The sequence below is a fragment of the Muscardinus avellanarius genome, assembly GCF_963383645.1.
Source record: "Muscardinus avellanarius genome assembly, chromosome: 12".
NCBI lineage: Eukaryota > Metazoa > Chordata > Mammalia > Rodentia > Gliridae > Muscardinus > Muscardinus avellanarius.
The window spans coordinates 59,977,322-59,994,482 of record NC_137798.1 but is presented as its reverse complement, the minus strand read 5'-3'; the positions used below and the strand labels follow the sequence as shown (position 1 = coordinate 59,994,482).

The following is a 17,161-nucleotide window of genomic DNA, read 5'->3' as shown; positions in this document are numbered from 1 at the left end:
CTCAACTCAGCACTGAGCGCCTACATCGAGAAGCGTGTGGGAAATGGCCTGAATGGAACTCAATCTGGCACTCCCTCTGAGCTGTGGGAATTAAACATCTGCATTGACAAGCCTCTATCGATCCTTCATACCAAAAATATAATCCTAAATTATAAATACAAAAGCGAAATGAGGCTATCCAGTAACTAGCATGCCCATTAAAAGCTGTTGTGAGCTGGGCGTGGTGGCGCAGGCTTGTAATCCCAGCATTTGGGAGGCTGAGACTGGAAGATCGCGGTTCGCGGACAGCCTCAGCTACTTAGTGAGGCCCTCTGCAACTCAGTGAGACTCGGTTTCAAATTAAAAAAAAAAAAAAATAGGGCAGATGGTGTAGCTCGGAGGTCGAATGCCCCTGGGTTCCATCCCCAGACCCGCAAAAAAAAAAAAAAAAAGCTGTTGTGCCTGGGAGCTCATTTGAAAGCAGGCAATGGAGACTTCACAGGGGCAGTACTGTGACCACGCAGACATGGAAGGAATGAAATCACTGTCCAATCAGCGGCCCTGGCCTGGCTTTCTTAGGTTCTAGAGGAAGGCTGGTTCAGTATCTTTCCTGGGCATGTGACAATAACCAGATGCAAACCATCAGGAAGAGAGCTTCCGGCAGCCATAGTGTCCCCAGCCATTATGTGACATGTTCCTGGCCCCAGCCTTCCTTTGGATACAGGACTCCTGTATATTCATTAAAACCATTCTCTTTCGTTTGTCAATCAGCTGCTGAGCCCAACCATCAGCCAGACACTGTTGTCCACTGGGGAGATGATAAAAGTAAGTACGCCAGCATCCTTACACTAGGATGCTCACAGATCCTGGGGCAAATATGGTAAGATGGTGTCAGGACAGGGAGCTGTGGGAACAGAGAAGAAGGGACCCCTGGCTGCTAGTGTGTGTGTGTGTGTGTGTGTGTGTGTGTGTGTGTGTGTTGTTTCAGGACCAAAGAATCTGGGAATAGCATGGGGAGACAGAAAGGATGGATGAGGGTGACCTGAGATGAGGCCGGAGTGCTCTGCTGCATGGATCATGAGGCGATTGCTAAGGAGTTTAGACTCACCTGAGTTTTCTTCTCTTAAAACTTTTTCTACTTGCCTTGAGAGGACGGATGTTAGGGCCAGATGCACTGGTACATGTGAAACACTTTTTAGAAGTACTAAATGAGCTGGGCATGGTGGCACATGCTTGTAATCCCAGCATTTGGGAGGCTGAAAGAGGAGGATCATGGTTCGTGGACGGCCTTGGCTACTAGTGAGGCCCTTTACAACTCAGTGAGACCCTGTTTCAAAATAAAGAATGAAAAATAGGCCTGGGGGTGTAGCTTAGAATGTCCCTGGGTTCCATCCCCAGTTACACACACACACACACACACACACACACACACACACACACACAGTACTAAAAGCACCTTAGCAGAATAAGACATCATCATTATGGAAATATTAACTACTTAATACTATTACATTTAACTGCTGTTTCTGATGGAATGGCATTTAAATGCTTAAATGCTTTCCTGATGAAAATAGTGTCTCAGATCTAACCTGGAGAACAAGATCTGGATGCATCAAAAGACAAGGAAGGTATAGACTTCCAGAGAGGCATTTTTCTCTCTCTGAGGGGGAAATAAATGTAGAGAGGAGAGAGGAGAGAGGAGAGAGGAGAGAGGAGAGAGGAGAGGGAGAGGGAGAGGGAGAGGGAGAGGGAGAGGGAGAGGGAGGAAGAGAGAGAGGAGAGAGGAGAGAGGAGAGAGGAGAGAGGGGAGAGGGGAGAGGGGAGAGGGGAGAGGAGAGAGGAGAGAGGAGAGAGGAGAGAGGAGAGAGACAGAGAGCCTGCCTACATGGCCCACATGGCTGTTTGTGCCTATCTTCTTTCTCCACACTGGGGTTCCAGGTTCAGGAAGTGGTTCCCTTTCACAAGTGGGGAGTGAGATGCAAGGGAAGGATGATGTATAGAGGCAGGGAGACATTTTTCTTGCTAATGATGAATGTTGAACCCATCCCGGTGACCATTCTTCTCTTACTTTTTCCTTTTATACCAAGTAGCTTGACAAGTCTGCAGTGCCACACTTAAAGGGCCTCAGCACACTCTCCTGGTTGGTGAGTTTCTGCTTCTGTCCCTCCCATTCTTCTAAAACCCTTCTCCTGGTGTCTATAGGGACCAGCTGATGGCCAATTCCAGGGCACAGTACTAGTCCCTCTTGTATGTAACACATCCATGGTGTCTGGTGGGATCCTGCTTCAAGCACTCTCCTGGCCCTCTGGGCAGGGCTCAGTCTCTATTATCGCTGGGTCCTTTCATATCTTTAGGACTGTGTTGCTGGTTTTGGTGCTAGGGATTGGACTCAAGGCCTTGTGCATGCTAGGCAAGTGCTCTACCACCGAGCTACATCCAGCCAGGGTCCTTTCATACTTATGGCATTCCTCAGGCTCAGCCTTATCACATTCCACACGCATTTCTGGGAAGTACCAACTACCAATTACCCACAGATTGCCTACCAGCGGGCCACTGAGGCCTTGCCGTGTCCTGGACTCCCTACCTGCTCTTCTGGCTACAGACTTGCCAGTTCTACCAGGGAGTGCCCAAGGCAGCTCAGACTCAGCCCATCCAACAGATCTCTTTTCTTCCCACCCCAGTAATTCCTCCTATGTTTTTGTCCCCAGATGCCATGACAGCCAAGCCCAGACCTCCTGCCGACCACTGGACTCCCTCTCAGTGACCTCTCTCCTCTTCCTCTGCCCTCACTGCCTCTGTTTTGGCTCAAGGTCCAATAAAAACTCGCCACAATTGCCTCAGGAGTCTCCCAGCAGCATCTGGCTGCTATATCAGCTCCAATCCTCACCTCTGCAGAGTGGCCCTTTTCATTCCAGGGACAGCCCCCTACCTAACTCCGTGATGGCACCGATCACACTGCACTGTGAAGTCATCCGCTGCCAGGTCGATCCATCCCAATGCACGTCCCAGTGTGCCCGGGGTGCAGGAACCAGGGGCACTCACCGTTAGCCTCCAGTGGGCGGGGCAAACCAAGTCCAAGCAGCTGCTTAGTCAGCGGTCAGTAACTGAGTGGAAGAGCTCTGGACGAGAGCCCAGCGGCAGCTCCTAGTGACTCTGAACTAGCTCCGGGCGGGGTCCCAGCTATCTCCTTAGAAATGTGGGTTCTATGTGAGGTAAGAATGCAGAGGCAAGAAAGGGCACGGCGACAGCACTTCCTGCAGCACAATCAGCCGAGGGTGGTCTGGGAATGCCTGACTGGGGTCTGTGCCTGCGCCACAGGTGCTAACAGGTGACCAGCTCCCTTGGAGAGCAGAGAGTAGGGGCGCAGTCCTCAGCATATACTGAGGAGAGGTCCTGCCCCCTGCAGGCCATCAGCTCTTGCAGGGATTCCAAAAGATCAGGTGTTCTGAAATGAGCTCAATAAACCCACTATTGCTTTCCTCTCGGTCGGCCATTAGCTACCATCTTAGCATCTAGCATTATTATTATTATTATTATTATTTTGTTATTATTAGTGCTGGTGATTGAATCCAGGGGCATTCTACCTTCTACCTCTGAACTATACCCTAAGTCCTGTTTTAACATATATATACATACACACACACACACACACACACACACACACACACACATATATATATATATATATATAATTTTTTTTCTTTGTAGTACTGGGACGGAACCCAGGGGCCTTCTGCCTCCCGGTTACACCCCCACCTATATTTTATTTGGAAACAGGTTCTCACTAAGTTGCTGAGGGCCTCACTAAGTAGCTAAGGCTGGCTTCAAATGGGCGCAATCCTCCTTAGACTTCCAAGTACTAGGATTACAAGCGTGTGCCACCATGCCCAGCTTACTTTATACTTTCCTTTTTTATTTCTGGTACTGGGGGTGGAACCCAGAGGGCTTCTACCTCTGGGATATACTCCCAGACCTATTTTTTATATTTTATTTGGAAACAGGGTCTCACTAAGTTTCTGAGAGCCTCACTAAGTAGCTGAGGCTGGCTCTGAACCTGCACGATCCTCCTGTCTCAGCCTCCCAAGCGTGGGGACTTACAAGCATGAGCCACCACTCCCGGCTTTAATTTTCAAACAGGGTCTCACTAAATTGCTGAGAGCCTCACTAAGTTGCTGAGGCTGGCTGTGAACCTGTGGTCCTCCTGTCTCAGCCTCCAAATACTGGGATTACAAGCATGTGCCACCATGGTTGGCTACACTTGTCATCTTTTTTAACTTTCACATTCCAGGGAACCAGGGAGGAAAAATTTTGGGAGGGGGATTGTCAATATAATTCTAGGTGTGACTTCAGGATACAGACATCACTGCCTTATCAAAGCCTAGAAGGAGAGTCAGCGGTCCATCCTGCACCTGAGCTATCTTGCTGCTGCAGCGCTCCACACTGAGTTTGGCACAAAGATGCTCACAATAAAGCAACAGCAATTCAGTCTCTCTCAGGGGGTGTGTTTCCTCAGTGACAGAGGATATGAATGAATTCCTGAAGGATGCTCCAGAAATGAGAAAGGGGAGAATTATTCTTTTGCCATAACACTTAGCAATCTAATCCTTATGCAAAATGTTTTCTGCACTTTCTAACAGATAAGGAGTAAATTGGCCTTTTGAATGTTCCCCAAAAGAGAACAGTTTCTTAGATTAAAAATGGCAATGATCACTCTGTTAGGCAAGTTGCTTGGCAAAGGAGTTAGCATGAAATTATGAACAGCAACAAAACCGCAGGTTCAGCTGGGGAGCTCGCTTGTAGTCTACGATTCACTTTTTTTTTCTTCGTTGGTACTGGGGATTGAACCCAGAGGAATTCTCCAAGATATATCCCCAGTCCTTTAAAAAAATTTTTTTTTGAGACAGAGTCTTGCTAAGTTACTGAGGGTCTTGCTAAGTTGCTGAAACTGGTCTTGAACTTGTGACCCTCTTATCAGCCTTCCAAGTGCTTACAGGCATGAACCACCCTGCCTGGCAGTAATTTACTTTAATTAAGAACATGATTTTAATCGTGGGTACACATGTGAGTAGGTCCTCCTTGTCTATCCATGTAGATTTAAACAAATTCCTTACAGTTTTATATGCATATTCCCTAAATACATATAAACATATGTGATGTTCACAAAATATAACTTTATAGAGAGTATATAAAAGCACATAAGCATTCACCCTTGTGAAGAGTTAAAAAATAATTCCCACTCCATTAACATGATTGTGTTCACCAAACTTGTCTGGGGCCTGCCTAGCTCCATACTTTGTCCTCTCCCAAAGGCTCCCTGGGCTTCCGAAGAAGTTACCAGTCTCTCTGCAGGATTTAAGTACCTAAAGAACTTCCCACCTACTACTCCCAACACCTGTGCACAAGAATCCCACCTCCAAGGACAGAAGCAACACTGGTTCCCTGTATGAGCAATAGGGCCTGGCTTTCCTTTGGACCTTGGACTAAATCATATAGTCACCTAATCCTAAAAATGGCTTTGTTACCAGGATGATAGCCAAATACAAAATAAGAAGAACAAACCAAGGGACAGTAGGTACCTGAGGACTCATTTGAGCCTCAGAATAAACTCTCATCATTTAGCATTTAACCGATGGTTTCTATCAGAGTCATAGGGACTCATTTTGTTGATCAAGTCTGAAATTATTCTTTCAACTGTGTCTGTCCGCCCAGGGCTTTTGAGCCTCTCCATGAAACCTTGAGCTCACCTGTTGATGAGCCAACATCTATTCATGTACCAGGCAAGAGGCAGGTGTACGTACAAAGAGTACATCTGGGAGGACTTCATCGGGGGCCTGGGATGGCCAGTCCCGGGAAGTCCTGGGAAGTAGGGAATACGTACATTCCAACATCAGGATACAGGAAGCATGTGTAACCAGGAAAACTCACTGCAAAGCCATTTCATTTCTTCCGACTTTGCTAGGGAAACTACAAGCTAGCCTCTCTAATGTCTGCTAATGATGCTCTCTCAACTGAGAATTTTTCTTGGTCCATTTTCCCATGAAATATTCCCGTGCCGACTAACTTACCCTTTCCAAAGACTTCAGGAGGTTCTGTCTTTCTTTCAGCTTCTGAATACTGATGACAATCTTGTGTCTTGCACCTTTGGTAACATTCTGTAATTAAATATACGTTATATTTTAAAAACCTCTTCTTATTACATATTTCTCACTCCATCTGGCTACACACTTGCCTGTGTCTTCTGCATATGACCTTTAGGACAGAGGGATACAGAACAGTCAATTATCCCACTCAGCATGAAATGTCTTCAATAGTCTAAAAAGATAATTTGAGGTCTGCATTCCTCTCTTCTGGGCTCATTTCAGCCTCTCTCAGTTTTTCTGGAGGTCCCTGGGATATTTAGATATTAGTCGCTTTCCCAACCCTTTCCTATGTTTACTTATCTTGACGAGATGCAAATCCCAGCATAGTTTCCGTGTAGAATTATAAAGTGAACTTTTTGTCAGTTTGTAGTTTCTCTGTTGTTTCCATGAGGAAAATCAGAACATAAAATAATAAACCTATAATTCACTCATTGCTTCAGGTAAATGTTAGGATTAGTAATGTGTGGTAAGTCTAAGAGTTTCCTCAGATACATTTTGATATAGATACTGCAAATTCCCCAGTAGAAGGCCCTTTTTCTAATTTCTTTTCAATAGAAACTTCTGGGAATCTCTAATTTGGTGTAACTCTTCCATAGAATTCTTTTTTTTTTTTTGGTAGTGGTGGTACTGGGGATCAAACCCAGGGTCATTTTACCTCCAAGCTATACTCCCAACCCCTTTCACTTTTTTTTGAGACAGGGTCTCACTAAGTTGCAAAGGGTCTTGTTAATTTGCTGAGGCTGATCTCAAACTTACGATCCCCCTATCTTAGTCTCCCAAGTACTGGGATTAAAAGCATGGGTTAATGTGCCTGGCTCATAGAATTCCTTTTAATGAAAGAAAGGATAAGAACATCATGACATCTACTTGGAAAAAATTAAGACTCAGGAGAAAAATGAACCCACTCTCTTAAGATGAGACACTGGAGGTGTACTTCTCTGTAGCCTCAACTTTGAGTTCAAGTGAATTGAATTACTCTGAAAGGTCTGTGCCTGCCTCTGCCCTGTATGCCAGTTATTTCTTTTTTTTTCTCTCAAGTTGAACAACTGATGACTTAGATTTTTTTCTCAACTTTGACCCAAACACAAAAATGCTCTTAGAAAAAATTCTCATCAATCCCTAGGATCTAAAGGAGTGAGTGAAATCCAAAAGGCAGTAGGAGAAATGTTAGGAAGTTGAAATTAGTGCCTTTCATGCTCTGAGAATGTGCAGTGACTTTGGGCTTTGTCTTGCTCTCAATACTGGTATTCAGCCAGGCCTGCAGAGGTTAACTGAGGGTAGCGAGTAAGCAGTGGGAAACTAGAGATCTGTGGTGAGGTATGTGCCCAGACCAGCCAGGCCCCAAGTGCTACAGTCTCCTCTTCCTGCAGGGGAAATATTATTAGCCAGTTCTGACCATCAATTCTTTAAAATCATTGCTCAGAGGAAACTGAGGTCAATTTGAAACATGCAAATAGCATTTTAAACAGGGAAACAAAGACTTCGGTCAGTTCTATTGACTGGAGCGCAGCATGGTGGGAGATGTGCTTAGTTTCAGGGGTTCTGCTGACCAGCCTTTGGCATATGCACTTGGGGAAAGATGCCTCAGAAGGAGAAACTTTGTCCTTTTATGGCATGCAGAAGGGGAGTGAAATCTGAGAACTGGGAAAAATCTCATTCTTAACCCATGCCCATACTATTCAAGGTAGTTTAGAAGAAAGAAAATAAATATTTGGAACAATTTACTCCGATGTCAACTAAGACCAGTTGGAAAATGATTTTGTAAAAGTGCTGGGACAGGTTTGAAGCAGGGCCCGGCGGTGCCTCTACTCAACAGTTCAGCTACAAGTTAGCTGCTTTGCAACCTGTAACCAGATAGGGCAACAGACAATAGATCTGTCCATCCCCAAACAAGCCCTGGGTGGGCAGAGGGAGGGAGAGGAACAGGTAAGCCAAAGCAGAAATGCTGACTGTTGGGGCTCTGGCCCAAGGTCACTTCTTGGAGGCTCCATGTTCCCAGGTCACTTCTTGGGAGGCTCCATGTTCCCTCCCTACAGACCTGGACCATCTAGCGTGCACTTAGGTTCTGTCTTTTCCTAACACTCTGGTGCTCATTGCCTTGTGGCTGTCTGCTTGTCCTCCATCTCCTGTTGGACTCTGAGGAGAGAAGTCAGCCTCACTCACCATCAGACGAAGGTCCCTAGAACAAGGCAGGCTACTGGCTTTGTCTGGGGCTTGAACTTCAAAAGCCACCCGGGGCCACCCTCTGAGGAAATGGTCCCCTCCTGCACGTACCTGAGCCTCCAGCTGGCACTCGGTGAGGGCCATCATCTCCTCGTAGGTCATCTGGGAGAAAAGCGCGGCGTACTTGTGCAGACGGAGGCTTTTTAACCAGGCTGGAACATCTGGTGCAAGATGCGCGAGAGATGGGAACAGAAATGAGAGGGACCATGGAGGGAGACAGAAGAGGTGGGAATAGAGAGTGAGAGGATGATGGTCAGAAGGGGGAAAAAGAAAACAAATCCTTATGTTATGACTCATTTAATGTTTGCAGTAAACTATGGATGACTCAGACATCCTGGGTTAGCCATGACATTCCCACTGGTGGGCTCTTTTGTTCTATACTCAGACCAGGGATTTTTAATTTGGGGTCCATGGCATTCAGGAATTCCCAAGAATTATATTCCAATTTGTAAATATATGGGTTGTTTACTGTGCATAGGGTTAGCTATGGCTTCCTTAAGATTCATAAGGGGATTTATGGCCAAAAAAAGAAGCGTTGTCTTAGTTGGACCACCTCATTGTTGATTTGGAAAGAACTGCCTTAGGATATTAAAACTAGACATCTATATCCTCAAGATAATTTCTTTGTAGGTTCCATGTAGATCTTTACAGAGACAGGAAACCAGGCAACAGTTTTACCCCACAAGTGGTGTCACTACAATTCCTAACCTGGTCATTCTTCTGCCTCCATAGACCCCAATGAGACAAAGGGCATCTCCTGGACTCTCAAAGTATCACTTTTGGGAGTGTGTGTCTGCTGATCATTTAACCAACCTATGGACTCTATCTGGGCGTGTCTTTCACTTCTTCCTTAAATGTCAATCAAACATATATCATCACTTGAAAGGTTGAAAGATTGGCTAGACCACAGGATCACAGAAATTCCAGAATATATCTGAAAGAGACCCCAAGTTTGGGATTCTAGAGTTAAGTAAATGAAATAGCCAACTATATTAAAAATACACAGAATTATCTTGCTAAGTACAACCAAAACAAAGCATGTGCCCATATCCTTTTAAGCCAGAAATTCTGAACTTATAGGATCTTTGAAAAGTTTCCAGAAGCACCTTTCTCTTTCCCTGGTTCATTTTACAGATGGCAACATTATGTCATTGGGCCTAGGTCACAGAACAGTAGGTGGTAAACAGGGATTAGAATATCAATCCAGGCTCTTTCCAACATTGTACCAATTCTCATAAAATAAAAACCAAACAGCCCATCAGTGGTAGGCTCAATAAACACAACCTGCAAAGTCATTTGAGGTGCTGAGGCATTGAGTGAATGTAATTCATGTTTTCTATGAAGTATTATCCATTATTAACCATGTTGATCGCAAGCTTCTGTATTACTGATTGCGGATTCTTTATTCTGAGGTCTGAGGAACTATACACATTCCAAATAAGTGAGGACCTTCCAATTTTTCAATGTTTAGAGAAGATACCGAGGTTGATGAAAGATGCCTGGTCAACCCTGAAATCAGGCTCTGCCTCCTGAATAAACCAAACCAGGGTTAGGAAATGGAGGCACCGGGTCATCTCCCAACACTCACAGACATAGGAACAGATGGGGGCGTGGCTGCTGACGTCTTGATTTGCCATAATGTGAAGGCCAATGAAGGGACATTTTTGGGTAATTAGAAATGAGCAGCCAATGGCATTTTAAGAACAAATTCAGTTATCTCAGGCTAGAAACCACTTCATTCTGTGCTTGGTAGCTGTTAAATCTACTGTGACAAGAGAGTCATTCTAGGCCCATCATTAACCACAAGCAGACAAGGCTTCCCCAGGCACTTAGTCCTAACCCCTTATATCCTTCTCAACTCCAATTGCTCTGGGATCCAGAGTCGGGGACACAGCAGCTCAGGAGTCTGCTACTTCTCTTCCTGTGACATCCTGGAGTTAATTTACCACACTTTATTCTCTACCTGGTTTTTGTTTCTACAGAAAAGAACTGCTAACGCTTCTGCAGAGTGAGCAGCCATAATCACCACTACAGCTTCGACTTCAGGCCAACTACATGTTACCATGTCACCGGGTTTCACGCTTTCTAGACACATCTTTGAAAAGACCCAAGTCCCTGCTCAGAAAATGCAGCCATCATGATTCAGTGAAGTCTGGGTAACTCAATGCCACATCTGGACACAATTAATCACAAAAGGGCATGGGGCAACCTCATGAACCAAATTTTCACCAAGTGCCCACGGCTTAGTTGTGCAAAATCCACTGATGAGACAGACAGAAACCTGAGCTATGGAACTGTGTTGAAAACTGGGTGCTTTGTGAGCCCAGGTGACAACAGGGTGAGGGGCGAGTCTCAGGTGAGCAAGTTCCAGTTCAGAAACTGTGCTAGTTCCTTTACAGAAAATGGTTTGGACAACCAGAATTTCCCTGCCTTAAAGGCATGGAAGAGCCTGCCTTGCTCTTTTGGTCAAAATGCAGGTCACCGGGAGTAGTTTTCCTAAAAAAGGTTTCTATTCAACTTTACAACAGGATCAGTTAGGCTTTCCCGAGGAGTGATTTCTGGATGTATTCCTAGGAATGCAAGCTCCTTTGGTCTAATGTCCCTCAGGCAGGCACAGGTTGACACACTTGCAGACAAGTGTCTTAGTGCCAATCTCAGTGCCACGCGCCTAAAAAGGTCTCTCTCCTTCCTGCAGTGTGAACAGAGAAGGGGAAATTCCAGTTCTTAAGAACATAGCCTACAAACCCTCCTCCCTTGTCAGAGATGAAAACAAAACTCCATGAAAGGGGAAATGAACCAGCAAACGGAGAGCCTTGATCTTCTCATTCTTCAGAGCCATGAATGCCAATGATTCCGATACTAGGTTCTATGAGCTGTTGGCCAGGGATGAACTCCAACTAAGAGCTTGAGTCCTTTCCCATGGTCCAGAGCCACCTTGTTCGACGCAATGCTAAGAACCATTCAGACCTTCCTTTTTCAATCTATGAAGCTGTAGCTATGGTTGGAAGCCACAGACAAACAGGAGAGCAGAGCTGCTTTCTGGAGAGGCTGATATGTCAATGAAAATACACACACTGCCAGGGTCCCAGCTCTGGCCAATGAACAGCTGTCCAGCTTCACCTGGGCTGCTCCTGTGAGACATACCAATGGTGGTCCCACACTAGAAAGTCATTCTCTTATGCAGTGTGAGGAAGAAAAAGATGCCTTTGTTATACGCTAAACCAGAATTCCTTGTCCAAGTGAAGATCCTGACATTTGCTCACTCAGCATTTCCAGAATGCTTTCTATGGGGGTAGGCTTCGTAAGGACACATCCTGTCATCAAGAAACTTTCAATCCAGAGAGCACAGCTGACTCACACACACAAGACGATAAGAGCTGGAGGACAAGTGCAGAGTATACGCAAAGTTCTGGGGAGCACAGAGCGTGAGCATCTGGGTTTGCCTGAGGGAGTGAGGGACGGCTTCTTGCAGCTCGCTGCTTGGAGCAGCAGCAACTTGGAGTCCATCAGGCAGACCATACCAAGGGAGGCATCTCAGAAGGCAGGGATGGTAGAAATAAGGCACCGAGGCGAGAGAGATTCAGGGTACAGTAAATGCTGGGGAATGGTGGTGGGCGGCCAGGGACAAGATGGGGCACATAAGCAGGGGTGTCAGAAATGCTGAGACAGAGAGAGTAAGCTGCATGGTACAGGTGAGGAAAAGCCGTTGAAACCTGAGCAGCAGAAGCTCGATTAGATGAGTGTATTAGGAAGATGATGGCTGCCTGTGGTGGTTTCTCAGAAGACTGGGAATGGAACTATCACATGACCCAGCTATACCACTCCTGGGCATCTTTGCAAAGGAACTGAAGACAGAATATTATAGTGATACATGCATATCCATGTTCATAGCAGCATAATTCATAGCCAAATTATGAAAACAACCTAGGTGTCCATCAACGGATTAACGGATCACAAAACTGTGGTTTAGACACAAAGGAATTTTACTCAGTCATAAAGAACAAAATTATGTCATTTGCAGGAAAATGGATGGAACTAGAGAACGTTATGCTAAATGAGATTAGCCAGTCTCAGAAAGTGAATAGTTCTATGTTTTCTCTCATTATGTGGAAACTAGAAGAAACTGGGCAACAAAAGAGACTTCAGATAAAGGAGTGGAAACGATGGAGCAATGGAGGGGATCAGGGGAGTGAGGAGGGAGATAAAGACATAGTGAAGGTAACAATTTAAATAATGCTCTGTACGTATGTGAAATTGTTAATACCAATCTTAACGACATGTCCAAATTTTGGGAGGGAGGAGAGTGGGATCCAGAGGAAGCATACCAAGTGCTGTGTGCATGTATATTCCTATCACTCTATACACCATTATGATATATAATTATAATGTATCCATAAAAGTATATTAAAAAAGAAAGATGATGGCTGTCAAAGGAAACGCTGGATGGAAGATGGCGAGGGGGCCAGACCATGAATTTAAGGAGACCCTAAGGATGGCGTGGAGTGGCAGAGGGGAAGGAAAGGATATAATCTGACGGTATTAGGCAAGAGATCGGGCAGGAGAAGGGAGTGAGGGAGATGGAGTTGAAGCCGGCTTCCGTGACTTAGGTTTGGTGAGACACACAACACTGCGGATCGGCATGCTTGGGGAGGGATGGTAAACTCCATTTTGATTACTGTGCCTTTGGGTGAACAGGGTGCGGGAGAGGTCTGAGGTGGGGAGCAACTTGCCTTATCAGTTGTGCATGGGGCCGTTTCAGCCATGGAAGTAGGTGAGATTCCTTGGGCAAGGAGCACTGAACATGACTTGGAGAGAGGCATGTGGAGCCTTGGGGTCGGCAGGCTTTCAGGGAAGGGGCGGGGGAGAAGGCTGGCATGTAGGAGTTTTCTGGGAGGGAGCACCTCCACTTATGCGCGTGCCGGTGGCCCCCGTGCCACGGTCTCCAGCCTTCCCGAGGCGCCTTCTAGATCTTGCTGCTGCCCACATTGGTTTACCTCCTCATGGCTATTTTTGTTAACAGTGCTACAGCCATCTTGGAATATGTTCTATGTTGAGCTGGTCTTTACTAAAGGGATCAAGTTGCCTATGGTGCTGACTTCTATTTTCCGTATAGAATTTGGGTAAATCAGCTGAGAGCCACTGCGGCATGCACGGCAGCTCACACAGAAGCTGGGCTTCAGTGAGAATCTGCATTGCTTTCCATCTGATGCCCACTGCAGGCATGGCTGCGTAGACCAGCCATGTCAACAAGCTGTGCAGCAGTCTGCTACACACAAGGAGGGCCCAGGAGAGAGAAAGATAGGATGGGCACTGGAGGCGAGCTGAAGAGCAGAGAGTGAGGCAGCCCCAGAAGGGAGAAATGCACCGGCTGGTTTCCCACAAGAGAGTTCACCTGTGCTGCTCCTGACACCTGCAGTTGGAAGATGGGCTCCAGCGTACCACAGAGCCAGGCTAATCACAAGCCACTCCCCCCCTCAAGATGTGACCACATGCTAGGTCTCTGAGGGAGAGAAGAGGAAGCCAACAGAGGGGTAAGAAGGTACCAACTTGTCATTGTGGGAGCAAGAGAGAAGATACCTGAGAGCCAAAAGCAGAAGTTCAGTGACATCAAATCATCAAGATCATCAAAGCTGGAGCAGAATAAGCAATCCAATTGTGTTCAAGTTTCTGAGCAAAAGAGCAAGCCAGCCTTGGTCTCCAGTCCCTCTGGAGCCGGGCCCTCTTGCGAGTCATCCTGACGGGTGCCCATGGTGGGCCCTAGGACGGCATCCGCACGTGTGGCGGCACAGAGATGGCCTAGTTTGAGGTAAATATGGACTCTGAAGCGTTAGATGGCAACAGGACAACATTTCTTTCTGCCGTTCCCACTAAGCATGACATTCAGAAGTGCTATTCTACAAGCAGCCTGCTTTGCATCCTTTAACAACAGCCCTGATGAGCCTCAAAAGCCGTCCTCCGTGTGTTTGTATACAGAGCACTTCAGTTAAAGGTAAGGAGGGAAGGCTACAAGTCCCTTTAGTCTTAGGGGAATCCCAAGGATTTGCTTTTCAAAGACATTGGATCTCTGGGCCTGATGAACAGTGAGCAGGAGGACTCAGATGCGCAGGTCATATGCTGGCATTTGGGAATAACAAAAATGAAGCAAGTTATTGAAGTTAAATGAGGTCCAGACAGCACCTGGAAAGTCAACACTCAGAAAAGAGTGACTGGCTTCGGTGGCAGCCATAATGAACAGCATGCCTGGTGCCTGGGGAGCTGTGTCACGCCTACTCCGTCACTCAGACCTTCATGACCCCCAGTAATGCCACATCTACAACCTTTCCAGCTGAGGTTTCTGGCAGGCTCCTTTTTCTTAAAAAATATCTCACCTCTCAATAATTTTTCTAGTCTCACTCTGAGGGAGACAGAGCATCAATGTTTACATTTAAAGAAAAAAAAACCCCTCCAAACCCCCAAACTGGCTATGTCAGAATAGACAATATACTTTCTTTTCTATGGAGAAAGTTTATGCATTTCATCTAAGAAAGCCTCCTTAGAAAAGGCAAACAACATTTTTACACAGTCAGCAACCCTTCCATTTAAACTGCCATGTGTCTAGTCTATCAAGGTTACTGAAGCAAAAGTTTCTTTTTTTTTTTTAACCTTTATCATGTGTACATACAAATAGCATATCAGTTTTAATCACCTCTCATTTTTTTGTACGAACTTGAGGCCACACATGTATCCTAAGTATACCCAGTTGATGATCACACTGCCAGTCTCTACCCAGTACACAGGCAAATACTCACTCTCTAGGAGCCTGAATCTAAGGACTTTTCTACCCAGATGTTTGGAATGAAGCTACCACATGAACTTCCCTACATATATACAGAAAGAGGAAAACTGTGCAGACAAGGAGAGAAAGACAGAGAGGAGCCCAGACTGGGCCAGGAAGGTGCATGGGGCTCTTTGGGGACCACAGATGGGCTTGCACACCTTCACTGGAATGTTCTACAGGCTCCCACATCCTCTATGCCCCAAGTCATCCCCCTAATCACTCCTAATCTCCCCCTAGTTTCTCTTCCCAGAGGCCCTATGGAGTGGATAACAATGGAGGTGACCCAAATATCACAGGCAGAAGCCTGGACATCATCCTAAATGCTTCCTGCTTTATCATTTTGACCTCTGGCTAATTACCATACCCTCTCAATCCTGTCTCATGGAGATCCTGTAATCACCACCTTTGTTTCCTGTTTACTGCCACTTGCCTAGATCCAACTTCATTTTTCTCCTGTTTCTGAAAAATCCTCTACCTTTGCACTGGTCGCCAAATCCAGAATCCATCCCAAACCCTCCTTACTTTGATATACTTTCCACCCTGCTGCCAGGGTCCCACTTCTAATATGCAAATCTAGACAGGTCATTCTGCTGTAGAAATTCTGTCAGCAGTTTCAGGATAAAAGAAAAAAATCTTTCGCAGGCCTAGGATCTAGTGTTTCTGTATCCAGAACTCTCTCTCACATCCCCTTAGCCTTCTAGGCACAGGACTCCTTGGTAAAGCCTCCGCTTGCCAGGTTATCACGATACCACCGCCTCTACACAGAACTTCTCGACATTGTCAGACCTGTAACCACGCTCCAAGACTCAGCTCCAGGCTTCTCCTCCTCCAGGAGCCTTGTGCCCCTTCCAGCCTCCTCTGAAACATGGCCCTTTCTGGTGCCTGCCCCAAACCTGGGGCAACATATTTTCACAGCAGTGCAGCTGTAGTAGGTACCCGTTTTTTGCTCATGTGAGAATAAGTCCCCCGAGGCAGCACTACTTCTTGCCTTTGTCTCCCCAGAGCTACTTAGTTCAAAGTCTCTCAGTGAGTGCTCAAAAAAGTCCATGACTCAAATGGGACAAAAGAGAACCTGTGAATCTTCCCTTCTCTTTGATGTCCTCTATCGTAGCCACATCAACAACACTGGCATTTCAGTAAGGTTATGGGTGTTGAGTTTACATGTCATATTTGAGGATATGATACTAATATGGGGAAATGTGCTTCTTCCACCAACTATATTCTTTCTAGGAAACTGGGAATCCTATTCATTCTTGTTTCTTTCTCCCTCTCTCTCTCTCTCTCTCTCTCTCTCTCTCTCTCTCTCTCTCTGCCACCTGAAGCCTTTGTATAGAGCTAAGAAAGCACATTCTATTCATGTGCCACCCAGGGAATGAAGAAATGAGAACCAATTCAGACGGAATCAAGACTTTTCCCCTTGGGATAAGTGAGAGTAAAGTTTTTGAAAAGAATAAGGACAACTGAACTTAGAAACCATAACCAGCATGTTTAGTCCAAACACGTACAACCAGTAGCCTCCACGGGGAATGATAAAGGGGTAAAAATTTTACATTTCAGCTCATTTCCCGCATCTCTCGGGTTAGTTTCAAGTGTGTATGTGTGTGTGTGTGTGGGGGGGGGTCCATCCATTTTCTCTAACTGTAGCCTGAGCCCCCTACCCTACGGGACATCCATCCTCTACACAGAACCGACTTAAACCACCAGGATAGGCACTTACTCTAAAAGGAAAACCAAAGCCTGTTTGAGGCAGATGATATTAATCCTCAGAGATCCAGAGTTGCCCTACCTGGGAGAGAACTTCGTGGCAGAGAACACTGAACCCAGGACAAAAAGAAGTTCAGATAAATGCATGTGAAAAATAAAAAGAGCAAGAAAGATTTATTCCACATTCTTGGCCCAAGAAGTACATTCCTAAGGGATGACTACAGCCAAACCTGGCTCGTCTGGCTGGATGGAGAGGAAGGAAAGGATGAACACTGTGTCGCAGCAAGGTATGCACACC

General features: G+C 45.9%; 1 protein-coding gene across 2 annotated transcripts in view; it reads right to left on the bottom strand.

Annotated features, from left to right (window-relative positions):
- The window catches only part of SAMD4A (sterile alpha motif domain containing 4A), a gene marked incomplete at both ends in the record, with an annotated part of 249,891 nt that overhangs the window by 32,729 nt on the left and 200,001 nt on the right, over positions 1-17,161 (bottom strand). For both annotated transcript variants that reach the window (XM_080708237.1, XM_080708238.1), the window contains 2 exons: positions 6,045-6,131; positions 8,394-8,503. In XM_080708237.1, coding sequence (XP_080564363.1) covers positions 6,045-6,131; positions 8,394-8,503 — 197 coding nt within the window. The remainder of the gene's footprint in view (positions 1-6,044; positions 6,132-8,393; positions 8,504-17,161) is intronic.